We start from the raw sequence: 17,610 nt of genomic DNA, 5'->3' as shown, positions 1-17,610 counted from the left end.
TCGAAGTTTTTTGCTTAGTCAGATACACACTGTGGGTCTCAATGGGCAGAGGAGTGCCCAGCCCGTCCTCTTTGATGCTATGAAATCCATTCACCCTCTGCCACGGAATCGGAGCTGTTACACCACCAGCTGTTCCAGCATTAATGAACAAGCCCAGCTTTTGGAGTAGAAGGAGATGAAATTCCCCCTGGGCCAGCTGAATACATGGGTTCCACTAGGATGCTGCATGGCACAGAGGTGACCATCGCTCCTTGTTCTCTCTGCTAACAAATTGGATCCCCTTTTTGCAACCGTTACACTAAAGGACAACATGACATGCAAAACGTTTCAAGGGCTTTGTTTTCTGCCTCCAAGGTCTGCAGATTCGCAGGATCCACATCTGGAGAACTCCCAGCAATAAATTTGTACCAGGCTGCCTTCCCCAGGATGACTGCTTCCTGCACAGGCTGGGTAAGTCTTGTGACTGCTTGAGACGCATAGCTTAGGATACCCATCCCAAATGCACACTGCTGGGCTCGGCTCCAAAGCACAAACTCTGCTTACAGCTTCCTATCAGCTCGATGTAGCCCAGGGAGGCTGGGTCTCCAAACTTGTGCTGCAGGTTTAAAGGTTTGTACTCTTATCCAAAGAAGGAACTCTGGTCCCCTTCTCCAGAGGGACTGGGGCTGCTGCACACTCCTGGAGGTTTAGGTGTGCCCGGCTCTTCCCAGCAGTGAGCGACACGCACTGATATCCTGGGGGGACGCGTTTGCAGCTTTGCATCGGGCATCCAGGCTCTGACCGGGTCCCAAGAGCCCAGCCCTGCTGTGCCAGGTGCTCAGATCATTGTGCAAAGCCGCCGCTGTCAGGAACACCCCCACATCAGCCCGAAGGCTGCCGAGGCAGGTCCTGAGCCTGCAGCCGCCCTGCCCAGTTCCCCCGGCTTCTTACCTTGCCCGGAGCCCACTCGGTGCAGCTCTCTCCCCTCCGCAGCCTCCCTCGCTCTCCCTTCCCCACGCCGCCTCGCCTCGTGATGTCAGCACAGCCCTGCCTCCGCACGCCGCCCAGCGCTCCCTGCCAGCCCCGGTTTTGCTGCTTCCCTTCCAACGGTTTCCACAGCAACACGAGGGGAATCCCATCCTCTGCTCCTCCACCTCTCGGGGCCTCGCTTGGTATCGCCCACTGCAGCTCTTGCTAAGGAGCCTGAAGACCGTAGGAAGGATAAAGGAGACGGCAGGGAACGGCAGCAGGCAGAGGCCGGCAGCAGCAGCGCGACCTGGGGGGAATCACCGCACCCGGGGGAAGGGAGAGCAGAGCGGAGTTGCAGTCAGGGCGGCGGGCTGAGATGAGGCACGGTCACCTCCACCGCCTCCGTGTGGCCTGCAGGGCACCAGCGCTGTGCTCTTCCCACCTCGCCGCGCGTTGCCAGTTCTCTGTTCCTCAGTCCCACGTGCTTTTTACATTCGGGGCTCTACAAACGCGATGCCACGCTCACCCTCACGCAAGCTCTACCCAAGCCAGGGATTTGTGCTTCTTGTGCACAGCACGCACGCTTTGCGGGGACTTCCTTTGCTCCAGGTGAAGGTCGGAGAGAAGATATCGATCAGAAACTTAAGGTCAGCTCCAGAACAGACTGTCAGGAGCCATCAGACTCATTACTGCTAACCACAGATCCTCAGGGAAAGGGTTTTCTGCAGTATCATTCACAGATGGTTTCAGCAGGAAGGGAGAAGGCCAGATCCTACATTTTTAGGTCTGCAGCACATCTTCAATGGAAAGAAATGGCCCAAGGCTTTTTGATCCCTTCCCCCCATCCGAGATGCTGTTTCTTTTCAGCAGAAGTATTGCTGCATTAGAGAACAGGTCACTTCCTCTATCAGCGAGAATTCAGTGTCCTATTTGATGCTAGTTCTTGAGCTATAAATAGGAATTTTCCCCTTTTATAGTTGCTGAATAATTTTCTAAATGAAATATGAACACAGTTTTCAAAGGAGTGCCTGATAAGCAGCTTGCTGGAGAGAAATCATTGAACAGAAGGAATTTACAGCACCTGCAGAGCATCACATGCTATGGAAAACATTCAAGGTCACAGTGATGGAGGCAGGTCACAGAACAGATCCAACTGCAGAGGACAGAACCTCGCGTGAGCTGCGCGACCTCCTCACAACAATTCATTTTGTGCTCTGCATTTGGGCAAGCTGGTGATCAGCTGGAAGAAGCCCAGCTCAGAGAGCCAAGAGCTGCCATCCCACACACAGGAGGAGCAGGCAGAACAGGTTCTGAGAACAACAGTAGGCAAGCAGCAAAAGGACAGACTCCCAAACGATGAGGAAGAGCATAATTTAACATCCATCATCAAAAGAAATAAGGGAAGAACACCACAGATGCAGAAGAAACAAGCTTGCCTTCAAAAGATGGAAAGTGCTGATCAGAAGTACGGAAAGGTAATAAAACCATCAGAGCACAGAGAGACTGCATGGCTGAGGAGCGAGGGCACCCAACGGTGCCGAAGGAACCAGTCCTTTCTGGAGGAAGCAGGCACAGGCAGCCTGACCTGATGGCTGTGATGTCACACGGCCTGAATCAAAGCCTCAGCTGCAAGCAGCTGCTGCCTGGGACCAAACGCACTGGAGAAAAAATGACTTCTCATCAGCACCACCTTCCTCTGGGATTCTGAGAACCCATGGCAGGGCCTGGGATGCTATGGAGGCAGGATAACGGGAGAAATGCCTGCAGACCCTTCATTCCAGCAGATTTTGTCTTGTGTATTTGACAGACGCTGGTCAGGAGGGAGGTGAGCAGCAAGGTAGGAAAGGCACAAGAGGAAACAGAAGGCAGCATCTGGCTCACAGTTACTGCAAGAGAGGAAATCACGGCAACTCCTCCCCCCACCAGCAATTAGAAAGGAAGAGGGAGAAAAGGCTGGGTATGACTTCAGTTGTAAAAACACCTGAGAGGAGCTCTGACCACAGATGGTCAGCATACACAGGGCTGTGCTTCCAGCGCCATGGACGAAGAAACAAGAGGCACAAAGTCAGCAAGAGGCATTGCTATGGTGATACAAAGCTTTGAAACGCTCATTAGAGCGCAGAAGGGATTTTAGCCGTGTTTTTAGCTGCACAGAAACGTCCTTGAGATGGCATCAGAGCAGAGGTTCACCCCCCTCACCTGTTAGTATGTCGCCTGCTTCCCTTCTTCCACGTCTGCAGGTCAAAAAGGACACAGCAACAGATACAAAATGCAAAGGGGTTATTTTATTGTTGATTCAGAGGTTAGACAAGGCACCATTTGATCTAAAAGAAATGCAAAGAACCCAATTAAATGTTATTTGTGCAGTCGATTAAGAAAGGTTCTTTTGCATTTCTTCAGCATTTTGTAATTCCAGCTTGGTCGAGATCACAGAAAAGCCACCTGATTGCTCTCATAGCACCACAGCCCCTCAGCTCAGCAGCAGCAGAACGTGGGGAAGTCTGTGCTGGGGTGGAGGAATGCAGCAGAACAAGAACATCAAAACTTTCAGGAAAACACCACAGCAGCCTTTTTTTTTTTTCTTTTTTTTTCCCCCTCCTTTTCTACTTCAGAAAAGCCTTTTGTTCATTTTGGTCCTCGCTGACAGGAAGCAGCTTTAGAAATCACAGCAAACCTTCAATAGCCTCCAGCTTCTAAGAACCAGTGAGATGAGTCCTGAAAGCCCTGGAGAAGCCTGGAATGGTACCTAGCGCTGCCTGCCAGCATCAGTGACCGGGCTCTGGTCACTGCTACAGATGCTGCTTTGCAATAGTTTTGCCTTCCTAAACACTGGTTTCTAAGCAGAAGGCCACCTCCTCTTCAGAATGATTCCGCTGAATAAGAAATACAAACAAAAAACAACCAAGCCAACCCCTAATCCCCTTGTTTACCACCTCCTTTTTTCTTCCCATCCATCCCCCCTCCCAGCTGCCCTCCCTGCCTCCCCTGCACCAGGGGAAGGCTGCAATGGCTGACGTAGCAGTGTGCAGCGTTTGGTGAGGTCTCATCTGGTTCACGGAGTCACTCAGCTGGAACAAATGGGAACAAAGAAAAAAATACATTTAGGGAAAAAACAAAATGGTTTATGGCATAAAAGGCTGTCGAGCTGGATGCAAAGCAAACACAAGGGAGAAAAAGAAGTGGAGAGTGGAAGAGCACGCTGTTCTTGCTGTGGAAACCTCAACCAGACTCAGGAATGCCAGCTGGCCAGGAACCCTGCATTATGACAGCATTAGGGGACTGTGGCTCTGGTTCTCTCAAGAAGCCAAGATAAAAGCTGTTTCCAGTCAGTTTCTTTACATCACTGAGAGGCAGAGGCAGCTCTAACACATCTTTTCTGCCCCAGAGCACAGCAGTCCTGCGCCGAGTGCTCAGCCCACCTTCCTGCACACTGAGGCCTTTTCTTGGGAGAACACCAGTGCTGAGGTAACAGCCATCCGGGGAAACTCAGGCAGCTGATGAAACCAGCACCCTTGGTTACTTTCAAATCCCCTCTCTGCACACTCACGCTTTCAGGAGCAAGAAATCAACTGCTTTCAGTTTCTAGCATTATTTCCAGTTTGCTGAAAAGGAAGAGGGCCGTTTTCCTGGAAAGAACATACGAGGACAGAGTCATTTCCAGACAAAAGAGTAATTATCAGGAAAAACCAAGGGATTTCAGAGCACCTGTTCTGACACAGCCCAGCACAGGGGAGGCGAGGGAGACGCGCCATCTTCCTTGAAAGGGAGGACTCAGGAACATGAAATCAGTGAACACGTCAGGCCAAAGGACAAAGTTTTATCTGGGCCAGTCTGCATTGCAGTGAGAGCTTCTAGGCAGGGCTGGGTGCACGCATGGACAAAGGTTGTCCCCAGCCTTGCAAGGTCGTTCGTGGTGGCGTAACGGCACCGAAATGTCCAAGCAGTAAGCAGAGCTGGACAGCCAGGACGAGCTGTTTGACTTTGCTCGAGAAACATGAGCTCATAAAAATGGTCACTGGCTGAAGGGCGCGAGAGGCCAGCGGTCAACAACTCTGTCCCCCGGGCTTTGAAAAAATCATGTTTTGCAGTAAGGCTTTATTTAGACATTGGGATCAGGGGAAACTCAACACACCTTCATCTCCTTGGCCAAAGCCAAGGGAGGGATGCAAGAATAGAACTGATATCCCAGTCCTTTTCTTGTCCTCCAGAAATCAAATCACTGCAGTGACTGCAGCCTGACCAGAGACTTCACGTTGTTTGTTTTTTAAAAGCCTCTCACTAATACTTGCTCATGTTGGAGTCCATCCCTCACCACACCTGAACTGAGTCCACAAATGAGAAACTGAAAACCCCCACTGTCTTTCACCCTATTTTTATGCCACAAACAGCATCAGAACGGAGAGAAAACCACGCTCTTGGGGAACCTGCCGTCCCACAGGGTAACGTGCATTCAATGGAAACAAGTCCTCACCCAGCCCTGAGCAGCAGCAGGCCGCACGCACAGCCAAGCTCTGCCTCCCACAGCTGCTCATCCTCTGGGGAGCAGCCAGGAATAGCTGGAAGTACAGCTGCTTCTCCTGGGGAGCTGCAGCTCCACAACGAAGCCAGAGCACAAGGGTGCAGAGCTGAGTTCTGACAGCTGCGCTCAGGCGCACTGCGACCTCTAGGGGCCGAGCCGCCCGCACCTGCAGACAGACCAACGTTCAGAACACTGAGATGGAAACCGTTCAGCTCGTTTAATAGAGAATTAGCAGAGTCCTGCCTCGGGCTGCATCACCCCTCCTCATCTACTCTATTTAGTTCTTCACTCTCCCTGGCCCCGAGGAGACAGAGAGAGGCAGAAAGAGAGACAGAGATGGAGAAAGACAGACAAGGGTGAGCTCCATCAGGGACGGAGCCCTAAATGAACATAACCAGATCTTTACATGTCGCTCTCGAGAAGGCTGCCAGGATGCTAGCAAACACCACATCAGGAGACTGGGAGGCATCCACCGCAGTATGGATCCCTCGCTTGCTGTAGTAGGAGACCAGGGGGGAGGTCTGTGTGTGGTAGGCCTTCAGGCGGGTTTTCAAGGCTGTTTCATTATCATCTGAACGGCGGATCAGGGGCTCTCCAGTGACCTGGGAGAAGCAAGAGGACAGTCTCCAGCCAGCTGCAGCCTGCTGCGCTCCCCCCTTCTCTGCGCAGCTACAACCCCTGCTTCCCTGCTCCAGGCTGGGCCGCAATGCAGCGCTGCAGAGCTGAGTCCCCAGGTCAGCGTGGGAGAGCAGTGTGAACCCAAAGCAGACAAACCAAGTCCCAGAGCCATCACTGAAGAGAAGGATTCAGCACGATGGTCTTTCCCTCACGCACCATTCTGCTTGCTAAAAGGAGCCCCAAGACCGAATGCCAGCTACAGCTGCTCCCCAGGAAGGAAAGCATTTGGGACCCACTGCAACTTCAGCTAAGGACAGAGGCCACCAAGTTGTGACGTGGCAGAGCCCGGGCTCCACAGAACAGCCAAACCCTTCGCTCGTCCCTCTAGGCCTTGCTGCCTGCAGTACTGTTGGCCTCGGCTGCCCAAGCAGATCCCCACGCTCCCCAGAAAGGCAGGACAGAAGGTGGGAGAAAAGGAAACAAGTTTTTTCCAGAGATGCTGCAAAGCACAGCTAAACCCAAAGCAAGGTAAGCTGTGGCCTCGGAGCTCACATACATCGTCCTTCATGTGCTCTTTCGGGGGTCTGAACTCCTCGTGATAAGAGCGGCCACTTGCTGGGTGAATCAGCCTAAGACAGAAAGCAAGTGTCAGCAAAGGGGTCCTGTGCCAGGATGAGGTCTCCTGAACCTGCCATTCATCAGCACAGAAAAACCTGCTATTAGGAGAATTTTCTCTTGCTATTTTGGTACCAACGGCCTCTTCAAGTGCTTGGAATAAAGTTGCACTAGGAAGTGGAGGAGCACAAAGGTGACGGCGCCACAGCAAACAGCAGGAGACATCTGCATCTCTGCACAGCCAGGACTGATCCTGAACAGGAGGTTCAGCAGTGCCCAAACGGCTTGCATAAGGGAGAAGTAATAGCACTAGAGAAGCAGATATTAGCTGTCAGACAGCAGGCTTAAGGGCTGAGCTGGGTCACCAAGGTTGTTGATTCGTATCAGCAACAGGCTGTGTTCAGATTGGCCCATGGAAGGCTCAAACAGAGCAGATATCTGATACAGGGCTAACTGCAGGGCTGGTCTCAGTGCTGTGACAATGACCAAAATGATCCCAAACAAGGACACTCTCCCATGAACCAGGAGCCCCCAGAGCTTTTGGGAGAGAAGAGTTACCGTCCGGTGATTCTCCGTATGAGCAAGGAGTCAGGGATGCTGAACTCAATGACGGAGTCCAGTTTCTCTCTCCTCTTCTCCAGGAGCTCATCCAGCTGCAAAAGCAAACGCCCAACTCAGAGAGGGAAACCAGGGGCTTCCCATCTCCCAGAAGAAAAGAGCTGCCCGAGCAGCAGCTCACGTACCATCTCAGCCTGCTTCACCGTGCGCGGGAAGCCGTCCAGCAGGAAGCCGTTCTTGCAGGGCGGGGTGTCGAGGTTGTTCTCAATCAGCTCCACCACCATCTCGTCGCTCACCTGCAAGAGGAGAGATGGCTGCGTGGTCAACAGGCAGCAGGGACTTACACACAGCTGCCCACAGAGCAGCTGTACTTGTGCCAGCACCCAGCCTGCACCAGAGCCTTCCTACGGCCGATCCCAGTCCCAAAGGCAGAATCACAGGTCACTGCTGTAGCAGGGTGAAAGCTGCACACTCCGCCATGCCCACATCCCACATGGTGCCAACATGAAGACCCGACGAGCCCACGAGGCATTGCACACCAGGGACACCCCGGCCTGTGCAGGGACTTTTAACAGTGAAGTTACAGCTCTGGTGCAAAGGTTGTATTTCAAAATGGGCAATCAATCTTAAGACAAATTCCCTAGATCTCCCTTTTTTTTTTTTTTTTTTCCTTAAGCCAATTCTCAGTACAACCATTGATACCAACATAACCTTTATTTCCTGTTACTTTGTTCCTTCGCTCACACATCTCTGAGTAAGCAGGCCCAGCCAGGAAGGGCAAAGCATGTGAATTTTTCATTGATGCTCGTGAAGCATGTGTGAAGGTAAATGCCCAAATAGCTGCTGACAGACTCTGGCCCTGCTGGGCAGCTCTTCCCACATCACCACCTCTGTATATCTGGAACCAGTGCCTTCCCTACGCTGCAGCATTTCAGAAGTACTACCAGGTGCTGCAGCCCCAAGAACGGGTGTCTGCTCCAATAGCAGCTCTCCTTATCATCAGCAGGTGCTGCTTCCTCCAGTACGCACAGCTGAGACCAAGCAGGACCCAGGAGCAGGCTGTCACTGCACATAAACGGGACCATGAAGCAGTGGGTGGGGAGCAGCCTGGGTAAAGCAACACTTCTGTGCTTTCCTGATTACCCCTTTCAGGGAAGGAATGAACACATAATTGAGCATAAAAAAAAACCATCCCAGATCCAAGTGCTGCTGTGTTCCCAGCTGAGTTATCAGGCAGCCAGAGCACCCACGGGACACAGCAGCACAGCGCCCGCACCTCACACACACAGCAGATACTGGCGCTCACCAGATAAGGTCCCTATCTTTCACAACCAGGCTCAGTGTTGCGATGCACGCTTTAAGCTAAAGCTGGACGTGTGCCACCTCGTTCCTGAGCCTGCAGTCTCCTCGGGGTGTTATGAGCCAGTGACAGCAAGCCGCAATGCCCCAGATCTGCCCACACTGCTTCGCTGTGGGGCAAGGCACCGCGGTTTGCTGCCCCTCAGGTTTCCTTAAGGGATCTCAGTAATTTTGAAAGATCTCCAGAACAGAGATGTGCTAGAGAACCTAACCCTGGGACGCAAGTGGCTTTTGTGCAGCATTACACTGTTACGCTGTAACTCCCACAGCAACATTCCTAAGTCCGCTTTCATGTTACAGTTACAGGCAAGCAGATCTGGGATGCAGGTGAAAGGAGAAAGCCGTCAACCCTGCAATGGCCTGGAATGTGAAGTGACACTGGAACTGCGTCGCGTGTGAAAACTCCACGACAGAAAGGAACAACTGAGGACACAGAGGCTGCTGGTAAGCAAGGAGAAGCGTGATGGAGGAGGATGCTTTTACAGGACGCTCTTCCTGCAGGGTAATAAGGAGAACGTCGCCTTCACCCTACAATCTGCCCTTCCTGCACATACTGGGTTTTGTCACTTGGGCTTCTGACAAGGAGGTGCATTTTGGCTGCTGCTGGTACAGGATGTGTCAGTCTGTCCCCCCAGCTGCTACCCACCAGCTTCCCCGAATCCATCGTCTCTTTGAGTCGCTTGCCCAGCTCGGAGCCCGAGGCCACCATGGCCCGCAGCATGTCCCCCGTGGCCAGGTGGCAGACACAGTACGTCTCGGCCAGCTTCGGAGCCTGCAGGAAAGGACGGAAGGAAGGTGAGCGCCCAGCGCGGTGATTTCAGCGGCGGCCCCGCGGCGCAGCGCCCGGCTCGGATCCGGGCAAGGAGAGGACGAGGCCGCTCCGATTTTGCTCCCACCAGGACGGGCTCCCCCAGACCCAGAATCACGCCGACCGGACCTCGTCCCCACTTTCGGCAGCGGGACGGGACGGAACGCGTGGCTCCAGGAAACCCTACGGGGGCCGCGATAAAGGCCCGCACGCCCGGTGCCCCCGCGGGGCAGCCACGCACAGGCCCGTGGAGCCGAGCCCGAGGAGGCCGCGCCGCGCCCGGGCTCAGCTGGCCGCCCCCTCACCTGGGTGCCCTTTCCGGCGCCGGGCGGCCCCAGCAGCACCGCGCGGATCCCCCGGCGGATTCCCGCGCCCGGCGCCTGCCCGCTGCCGCCCCCCGCCTGCGCGCTCGGAGCCATGGCCGCCACCGACTGCGCCTGGCGGGGTCACGCGGACACGTGGTGGGCGGGGCCACGCGAGTGGTGGGCGGGGTCGCGGGGACGGGGCCGTGCGCGGGGAAGCGGCGGGCCGTTGTGCGGGCGTGGGGGTCGCCGCCGTGCGGAGCGTGCTGGGTGCGAGCTGCCGGCGCGAGGCTTTCCTTACGCAGGGACTAAAGCAGCTCCGGGAGGAACTCGGGTGCGGCGCTGCTGGGCCACAGCCTGAGAGCTCTCCGTGCCGCAGCCGGCTCGCTCGCCCCCTTTGAATTGCTTTGAATTGCTTTGCCCTGGCTCCATCTGGATCTGCTCCTGCGCTGCCCGTGTCGCGGTGTGGGCACAAAAAGCCTTCAGCGCTTGCGGGGACCCGATGCCCCACTGCAGGGAATGTCTCTGTACGGCGCGTTTATAGCTGCGGCTGCTCCTGGTGCCCGACTGAGGGCGGAATAGGGCAGGGTGTCGCCGAAGAAGAGAGCTTCCCTGCCCGGGGCTGCCAGGAGAGGCCATGACGGAGCCAGTGCTGAATACAAGAAAAAAGGCTCCGGGTCCCTTTCATCTCCTGTATGGAGGGGGGGGGCAGCTGCTCCTCCGTGCTCTGAGTGTTGTCTTCCCAGTGACCAGAGAGCAGGAATTGCAAATTAACAAGAAGTAGAAAAAAAATCCACTCAGCCTGTGGTGTGAGTGAGAGGGAGCCATGGAGTCATTTCCAAGTGCACGAATGCAGGCAAAGGCAGACACAGGGCATCTGCATGTTTGGCAGGGCTGGCTCTGCTGCTGGGAAACACTGGCAGCAGCACGACAGAGGGCAGAGTCAGTCCCTGACATCTCCCTGCCCACCTCCCCTGGCCAACATCCCTACCAGGCAGGCGCTGCTCAGCTTTTATCTGCACAAAGCCTCGTTGCCCTGGAAGCGGTGCTTCAGAGGTATTTTTGGCACTCTTCCCCCCAAGGATCCCCGCGCACGCGATGCACGCGCAGCCACAAGCATCCTCAGAGCAGGGCCGGGCTGCAGGCAGGCTCACAGCTCTGTGCTGCACGGCTGGGGATGAGCGACCAGCTACCGGGGACGCGGTGAGAACCCAGGGTGTCCGCGGGGGCAGCCCCAGCCATGGGAGCGGGGGGCGGGGGGGAATGGTGCTCGCTGTGCTCCGGGAAAGGGATGAAGGATGCTCGGAGGCGGCTCAGCCAATGGGGTTGGCCGGGCTCGGTTGCCACGGCCACGGTTGTGAGGCAGAGCAGGAGAGGGTGCTGAGACTTGAAGGCTGAGGAGCTTCCCCCCCTGCAGGCTTGGCTGGCTTAGGGTGTCGGGGGCAGGCGGGGCACCGGGGCAGGATGAGCCGCTGCAGCTGAGGGCGGTTTGTTCTCGCGGGAGCTTCATGGCCACAGTCTGCTGAAATGCTTCCTGAGGTGGCGGAGCTGCGGGGCTGCTGGCTTGCCTGGCGTGGGGAGGAGGGGAGCAGAGGGCAATGCCTGGCGGCACTGAGTTTCAAGAATGGTCTGTAATGCCTTTGGGGGGTGAAGGGTGAGGCCAGCGGAGTTGCTCTCATTTTATGAGTACAGAGCCCCTAGAGCCTCCCAGCCCTTTCCCTGTGTCTGGGCTTTGCTGCTGGTGCTTGCTCAATGTGTTACAACACACTGCTGCTCGGGGGTCAGTGTGGTTTTTCTCCCGGTGCCTATCTGAAATGCTGTAAGTAGGTCCCTGCAGAGGAGGAGGTGCTGTTCAGCTCTGAGAAATGAAATGTTTGTCTCCTGCTCACTTCTGATCAGAGGGACAATTTTCCTGTAAAAGCCCTGTGGCTAGACCTGGCTTATTGGAGTGGAAATGTTTCCTGTGAGCCTGTGTTAGGTCTGCTGCTCCCTGGGCTATGGGATGTGCTGGATCCAAGGAAAGAGGCTGCTAAAGCTGCTCCATGAATTGTGTGAGCCAGGAAACACAACCGTGCTGCCTAGCTTGTCCTCTTGTTCCACACACTGTGTCATGGGAGAGAAGTGAAACTGGAAGCACAGCATGGATCCACATCCAGGAGTGCTACATTCTTTAGAAATGCCTTGCTTTTGTTGAGGCTTGTGTGGCCAGAAGTGGGTCTGAGACTTTGGCAGTTTGAAAACCACAAGGAAACTTCTCCCCCTGAAACATACAGCAGGTCTAACTGCATGCCGAAGCACAAAAACACGCGTTCTGGGATATATAAAGCACTGGCTTCACAGTGAGGTTGGCTTTGCTGTTCGTGGCACCGGTGCCGAAGTGCTGCTGAAAAAGGCAGCTGCTGTGAACAAAAACACAGAGCTCTGCACTGCAGAGAAACGCGCCTCCTCCCTCTGGTGAGCACGCTTTAACCCCAGCGCTGCTCTGAGTGCCGCTTTGGAGAACAGCACGGGGCTCCTGAGGCAGCGCCCCCCGCACACCGCGCAGGGCCGGGGGCGCTTTGGGGACCAGCCGGGACGCCGCACTGCTGGACTTTCCGGAGCTCCGCCTCTTTTTCTTTTTCCCAGCGTGCTGCAGATTGAGGAGCCGGAGCCGCTCGAGGAGGCTTCGCGCTGGTGTTGTCACACCTTGACCATGAACGGGTACCTGAACGAATCCAATTTCACGATGGTGGAGGAGGGCTTCACCAGCAGGGACCTCCTGGAGAGCACCCTGCTGGAGCTGTGCCAGGCGGTAAGGGCGGGCAGCTCTGCCGCGCTCTGCGTCCGTCCCCCCTTGGAGCAGGGGGTCGCAGAGCAGCCACTGCTGCTCACTTCAGCTTCGTCGTAGGGTGACCGGCAGGCCTTCTTCGTGGCAGACCTCGGGGACATCGTGAAGAAACACGTGCGCTTCCTGAAGGCCTTGCCCCGCGTGAAGCCCTACTTCCCCGTGAGGTGCAACAGCAGCGGAGCGGTGATCCGGCTGCTGGCTGAGCTGGGGGCGGGCTTTGCCTGCGCCAACAAGGTGCGGCGGGGAGCGGCTCGGGATGAGCGTTCCTCGGGCACGCGTGGGGCTTCCGCTCGCTAGCCAGCATCTGCAGCAGCAAGAGTCTCCCCCTGCTGTCAGAACCCTGCCCACACAGCCCAGAACGCCCCGTCCTGTTGTCCGGTGATTCAGGCTCGCTCCCTTTCACCGACATTTTCTCTGTCTAACCGTTGTCCCGCCTGGCCGCCGTGGCTGCGATCAGGGCGCGTCCTTGGGGTGCCGCTGCCGCCGCCGTCCCAGCGGTTTTAGGAGCGAGCGCAGAGCTCCTGCTCCGTCCTGCTCACCGTTTGCTGATAGCCAGATTCCGAGGAGAACCGAAGTTAAGCCACTTGCTGGCACATAATTGAACAGGACATGTTGCCAGGGGGAGAAAGTGTGGGAATTCATTACAGCTCAGATCTCACCGCATTTCACAGGGAAGATGCCAAACCTGCGCCTCCTCAGTTTTTCTGCTTGTTTTCTCTCCTCTTGGTCTTGTGCTGCATGTGAACACCTTGCCTCAACCTACCCATGTCAGGACAAAGCCCACGGTGACCCCTGTGAGCTCTGGTAGATTAGGAAAGTTTTCTTGAGCAAACTCAGGCTGCGGTGCTGGCGGTTTGCCCTTTGCAGTGCTACAAGCTGGCTGGGGCCCGCAGCCAGCCATGGCCAGGCACAGCAGGGCTGTTCCCAGAGACCTGCCTCATGTGTGCTGTTTCCCTGCAGACAGAGATTGCAGAGGTTCAAAGCATCGGGGTCCCAGCTGACAGGATTTTCTACAGCAGCCCTTGCAAGCAGGTTGCCCACGTCAAATATGCAGCCAGCCACGGTGTGCAGCTGATGACCTTCGACAACGAGGTGGAGCTGGGCAAGGTGGCCAGGAGCCACCCTCAAGCTAGGTTGGTGTTGGTGCAGAATCTAGAGGCAGCATTGGACTGGGGGTCTACGGTGGGATTCGGAGAGGTGGCTGTGGGCTGGTGGAGGCCCAAAGACTCAACAGTGCTTTTTGCTGTGCAGGATGCTTTTGGGTATTGCTGCTGACCCCAGCCCTTCTGCCCATCCAAGCATGATGTTTGGGGCCACGCTCAAGTCCTGCCGGCACCTGCTAGAGTCAGCAAAGGAGCAAGATGTGGAGGTTGTTGGCATCAGGTAAGGCGTGTCGTCCTTGTCCCCTTGGGGTGCTGAGCCTCTGTTGGGCAGCCCTGCAGGGAGCTCTGCCTTGCTAGAACAATTCAGGAGTCCACAGAGCACTGCAGGGCGGCATGGTCTGGCAGTGAGGTGGGGGCTGGCACCTAGGGAAGATGTCCCTTATTGGCACCAATCTGGGGCAGGTTTGGCCTGCAGAGGGGGGCTCAGTGGAGTGGATTGGGCAGTCTCTCCCAGGAAGGTATGTGGGGAGCACAGAGCTGCTGTGGAGGGGATCTCTCAGTGCCATGTCCCCCTTCTGCCACCGTGGAATGGGCAGCCCTTCTGAACAGAGGCTGTGCCCTCAGCTTTCACCTTGGGAGCCACAGCCTGGAGCCCCAGGTTTTTGCCCAGGCTGTCGCAGAGGCACGGCTGGCATTTGATGTGGGCACAGAGCTGGGCTATCGAATGCACCTCCTGGACATCGGAGGGGGATTTCCTGGCACCGAGGACACCAGAGCCCAGTTTGAAGAGGTATGTGCCTCCCAGTGCTGGCTCTGGGCAGGCAGAGTGAGACTGGAGCTGGTTCCCTGCCCTGTGCTGAGCAGCATGACTGAGCTCACTTCAAGTGCATCTTCCCATCCAGATTGCTGCTGTGATAAACTCTGCACTGAACATGTATTTCCCGGAAGGCTGTGGGGTGGAGATTGTTGCCACACCCGGGCGATACTATGTCACCTCAGCCTTCACCTTTGCAGCCAGCATCACTGGCAAGGAAGAGGTTCCCATGGAACAGCCAGGCTCTGATGGTAAGTGGGATTCATGGGATGGATCTGCCTCTGTGCCCATGTGCCCCCGAGCCTCTCCCTACTCCCCAGGGGAAGAGTCTGGCAGCAAGAGGAGCCTTGTCTATCACCTCAGCGATGGCATCTACGGTACCTTCAGCTGTGTCCTGTTTGACAGTCCCTGCCCCAAGCCTCTGCTGCACAAGGTGAGGATCCAGCCTGGCTGGGGAGAGCCCTGCGGAGTAGCGTGGTATGTCCTGTTGTCCTCTGCTGCTGAGTGCTCCTCCCGTGCTGTGAGATCTGCTTTGATCTGCGCAGTCCCTAAGAAGCATTTTTGGGACTGATAGCTGGTCCTTCTGTTTTGGGGCCAGAGTCTTATTTTGTGTAAAACTGCTTGGTGTTGTGGTGCAGATGCTCTCTCATGTGGCCACATGATCTGTCCTCTGCAGAAGCCCTGCCAAGAGCACCCCTTGTGCAGCAGCAGCCTCAGGGGTCCCCTGGGGCATGCAGAGGACCAGATTACCAATGATGCGGAGCTGCCTGAGCTGCAGGATGGGGACTGGCTGATTTTCCAGGACATGGGTGCCTACACCATCGCAACTTCATCCCTGTGCAGTGGGTGTCCCCGGCCACACGTCACCTATGCCATGTCCCGCCTGGCCTGGTAAGAGAGAGCCCTGTGTGAGCAGGCTGAGGGCAGGACTGCCAGTTGGAGACACTGAGCTGCCCTTGATCTGGGCTCCCTGCCTGCGGGAGGGGAGCAGATCTGGGGTAACCATTCTGTGACATTTCATGAGTGGGTGCCTCCTGCTCCCTCTGGGTGTCTGTGCCTGCAGGAAGGCCCTCCAGCTCCTCCAGGGGAAGCCACCGCCAGCAGAAGATGACCATGAGAGCGCCTGCACTCCGCTCTCATGTGGCTGGGAGATGGTGGAGTCCCTCTGCGTTCCCCCGGTCTTCACCCCAGCCAGCATCATCTGAGCAGGGAAGGCCCACACCAGCACCCTGCACCCACAGGGCTGCAGGCAGAGCTCAGCATAGCACAGTCCTGCTCCTCCTGCTTGTACGGTGTGCTCAGCGGGTTTGGGTGCTTTCATAGGAGTTATGGTAATAAATAGGTGTTGAGCCTGGCTCGGGTTTCGCCATGAGGACCCCCCTGGCGTTCCCTCCCCTCCCTGTGCCTGAGGTGGCGGAAGATCCGGCTCAGATGAGCAATTGGCCGCATAATGAGGCCATGCTCATTAGAGATGCCAAAGCTGTTGTCCCCAGCCTTGGAGGTGCCCTGGGGCATGGGGGGATGTGAGGACAGCAGGTGGGTTCTGGGATGTGTGCTGCTAGGGGGTGGCTGAGGCTCATTGGGAGCCTTAATGAACCCTCCTGCCCTAATGAACACCTCTGCCCCTGGTGCCACGTTGTCCCAGCTCTGCGGTGGGAGGCCATAAAAGCCAAAGATTGTAACACTGTGAGAGCCTGAAAGCCAGAGGCTGGGGACACAGGGAGCGCTGGAAGACGGTGGGGGAAAATGGGAACACTGGGGGACACTGGAGGATACTGGGAGCAGTGGGGGATCCTGCGAGACATTGGAAGCACGGGAGACGCGGGGAGCACCGGAGACACCGCGGGACAATGGGACACGGGGCGCGGCAGCCCGGAGGGTGCCGCAGAGGCCTGCAGGTGGCGCTGGGGCGCGGCGGACGGTTTCCCCTCCGTGCCGGCAGGGGGCGCCGCAGCGGAGAGGGCCGCTCGCGCCGCCCGTCTCTCTGGTTCCGCCGTCAAGTGCGGCGCGGGTGTCGCGGTTGCGGCCGCACTTGAGGGCGGGCAGCGTCGCGAAAGCCCCGTGAAGGACAGCGGCGGGCCGGTCGGTGCGGGGTGGGGCGGAGCCGGTTTTGAGCTCAGGGCGGTGTCGCGGTAGGGTCAGCGTCGGGAGCGGGGTCAGCGTCGCCACAGCACCATGCCGTTCTGGGACCTGCAGCGACAGCTAGGCATCGACGTGGACCGGTGGCTGCTGCGGCAGAGCGCGACGCAGCCGTACGGGGTGGCCGGGGCGTGCCACGCCTTCGAGCGGGAGTGGGTGGAGTGCGGGCACGGCCTGGGCCAGACCCGAGCCCGCCGCGAGTGCCAGCCCGAGTACGAGGACTTCATGGAGTGCATGCACCGCACCAAGCTGGTGAGCCCGGCGGGGCGTCCCGGAACCGGGCGGGGGAGGGGGGGAGCGCGGCACGGCGGCACGGGAAGCGCGTGCGGAGCCCCGGGGCGGCGCCGCGATCCTCCGGCTGCGATCCCGGAGGCGCCCGAGGCCGCGGTGGGCGCTGGGGGGGGGGGCGGGCTGCCCGCGGCATCTCTCAGGTCCCTTCCGACCCGACCGTTCTGCCGTTCTCTGGCTCCGCATCTCTGTCATCCCTTGTGTGCTTCGCCAGGCTCAGCGATTGAAAAAGATCCTGGAGCAGAGGGACAAGATGATCAAGGAGGGGAAGTACACCCCGCCCGAGCACCACAAGGGTGAGAAGGACAGCAGGCCCTGAGGCACGGGGACCTGCAGGGGACCCGACAGCACTCGTCTGCAGCCATGGAAGTGAACCATCTGAAGGAGAGCACCGGGAACGGTGGGGTTCTGCTGCAGCCGTCCCAGTGCTGAGAGGGCCCTGCCAACAGCTCGGAGCAGAGGAGAGCGGTGCTAGTGTGGGGCATCATTGCTTTGGCTAGTAAATGTCTCCTTTGGAGCAGCGTTCTGCTCTGTCTTGTCTTCCTTTCTGAACCAAGATAACTTCTAAACCCTCCTGAAAAGCTGCCCTGATGCTGGGGGTGACATGGAGCTGCCGGTGCTGTGCCCCCGTCTTATGGGGCCATGTGGGTTCCTTCATGCTCACACCTGCAGGCAGGGCAGCCAGCCCTGAAATGGGGGAGGGCGTAAAGGA

At 57.1% G+C, this 17,610-nt stretch overlaps 3 protein-coding genes across 14 annotated transcripts; 2 read left to right on the top strand and 1 right to left on the bottom strand.

Moving 5' to 3' along the window:
- Window positions 1-15,825, top strand: AZIN2 (antizyme inhibitor 2). 12 transcript variants are annotated; one of them, XM_042885267.1, is made up of 11 exons: window positions 1-237; window positions 355-450; window positions 8,918-9,412; window positions 12,353-12,518; window positions 12,615-12,788; window positions 13,515-13,687; window positions 13,806-13,937; window positions 14,282-14,447; window positions 14,560-14,904; window positions 15,148-15,362; window positions 15,535-15,825. In XM_042885267.1, the coding sequence occupies exons 3-11, from the start codon at window positions 9,081-9,083 to the stop codon at window positions 15,674-15,676; spliced, it is 1,845 nt and encodes a 614-aa protein (XP_042741201.1). In that variant the 5' UTR covers window positions 1-237; window positions 355-450; window positions 8,918-9,080; the 3' UTR covers window positions 15,677-15,825. The 12 variants fall into 12 exon arrangements, with proteins under 12 accessions (XP_042741201.1, XP_042741203.1, XP_042741204.1 ...); XM_042885269.1 differs by lacking the exons at window positions 1-237; window positions 355-450 and adding an exon at window positions 7,841-7,857; XM_042885270.1 differs by lacking the exons at window positions 1-237; window positions 355-450 and adding an exon at window positions 8,554-8,572.
- On the bottom strand, window positions 5,848-7,542 carry AK2 (adenylate kinase 2). The gene is made up of 4 exons (XM_042885204.1): window positions 7,444-7,542; window positions 7,259-7,353; window positions 6,642-6,714; window positions 5,848-6,069 (listed from the first exon to the last, which is right to left on the bottom strand). Exons 1-4 carry the CDS (start codon window positions 7,540-7,542, stop codon window positions 5,848-5,850), a joined length of 489 nt encoding a protein of 162 aa, XP_042741138.1.
- A 712-nt stretch (window positions 15,826-16,537) lies between the features above and the next one.
- NDUFS5 (NADH:ubiquinone oxidoreductase subunit S5) lies at window positions 16,538-17,420 on the top strand. Its single transcript, XM_042885133.1, has 2 exons — window positions 16,538-16,862; window positions 17,113-17,420. Exons 1-2 carry the CDS (start codon window positions 16,647-16,649, stop codon window positions 17,215-17,217), a joined length of 321 nt encoding a protein of 106 aa, XP_042741067.1. The 5' UTR covers window positions 16,538-16,646; the 3' UTR covers window positions 17,218-17,420.
- The last annotated feature ends 190 nt before the right edge of the window (window positions 17,421-17,610 follow it).

This window comes from Lagopus leucura, unplaced genomic scaffold (assembly GCF_019238085.1).
Source record: "Lagopus leucura isolate 7727_CA_CO unplaced genomic scaffold, USGS_WTPT01 Super-Scaffold_100048, whole genome shotgun sequence".
Taxonomy (NCBI): domain Eukaryota; kingdom Metazoa; phylum Chordata; class Aves; order Galliformes; family Phasianidae; genus Lagopus; species Lagopus leucura.
Note: the sequence above shows the minus strand (reverse complement) of the source record. Positions and strands in the feature narration are given on the sequence as shown.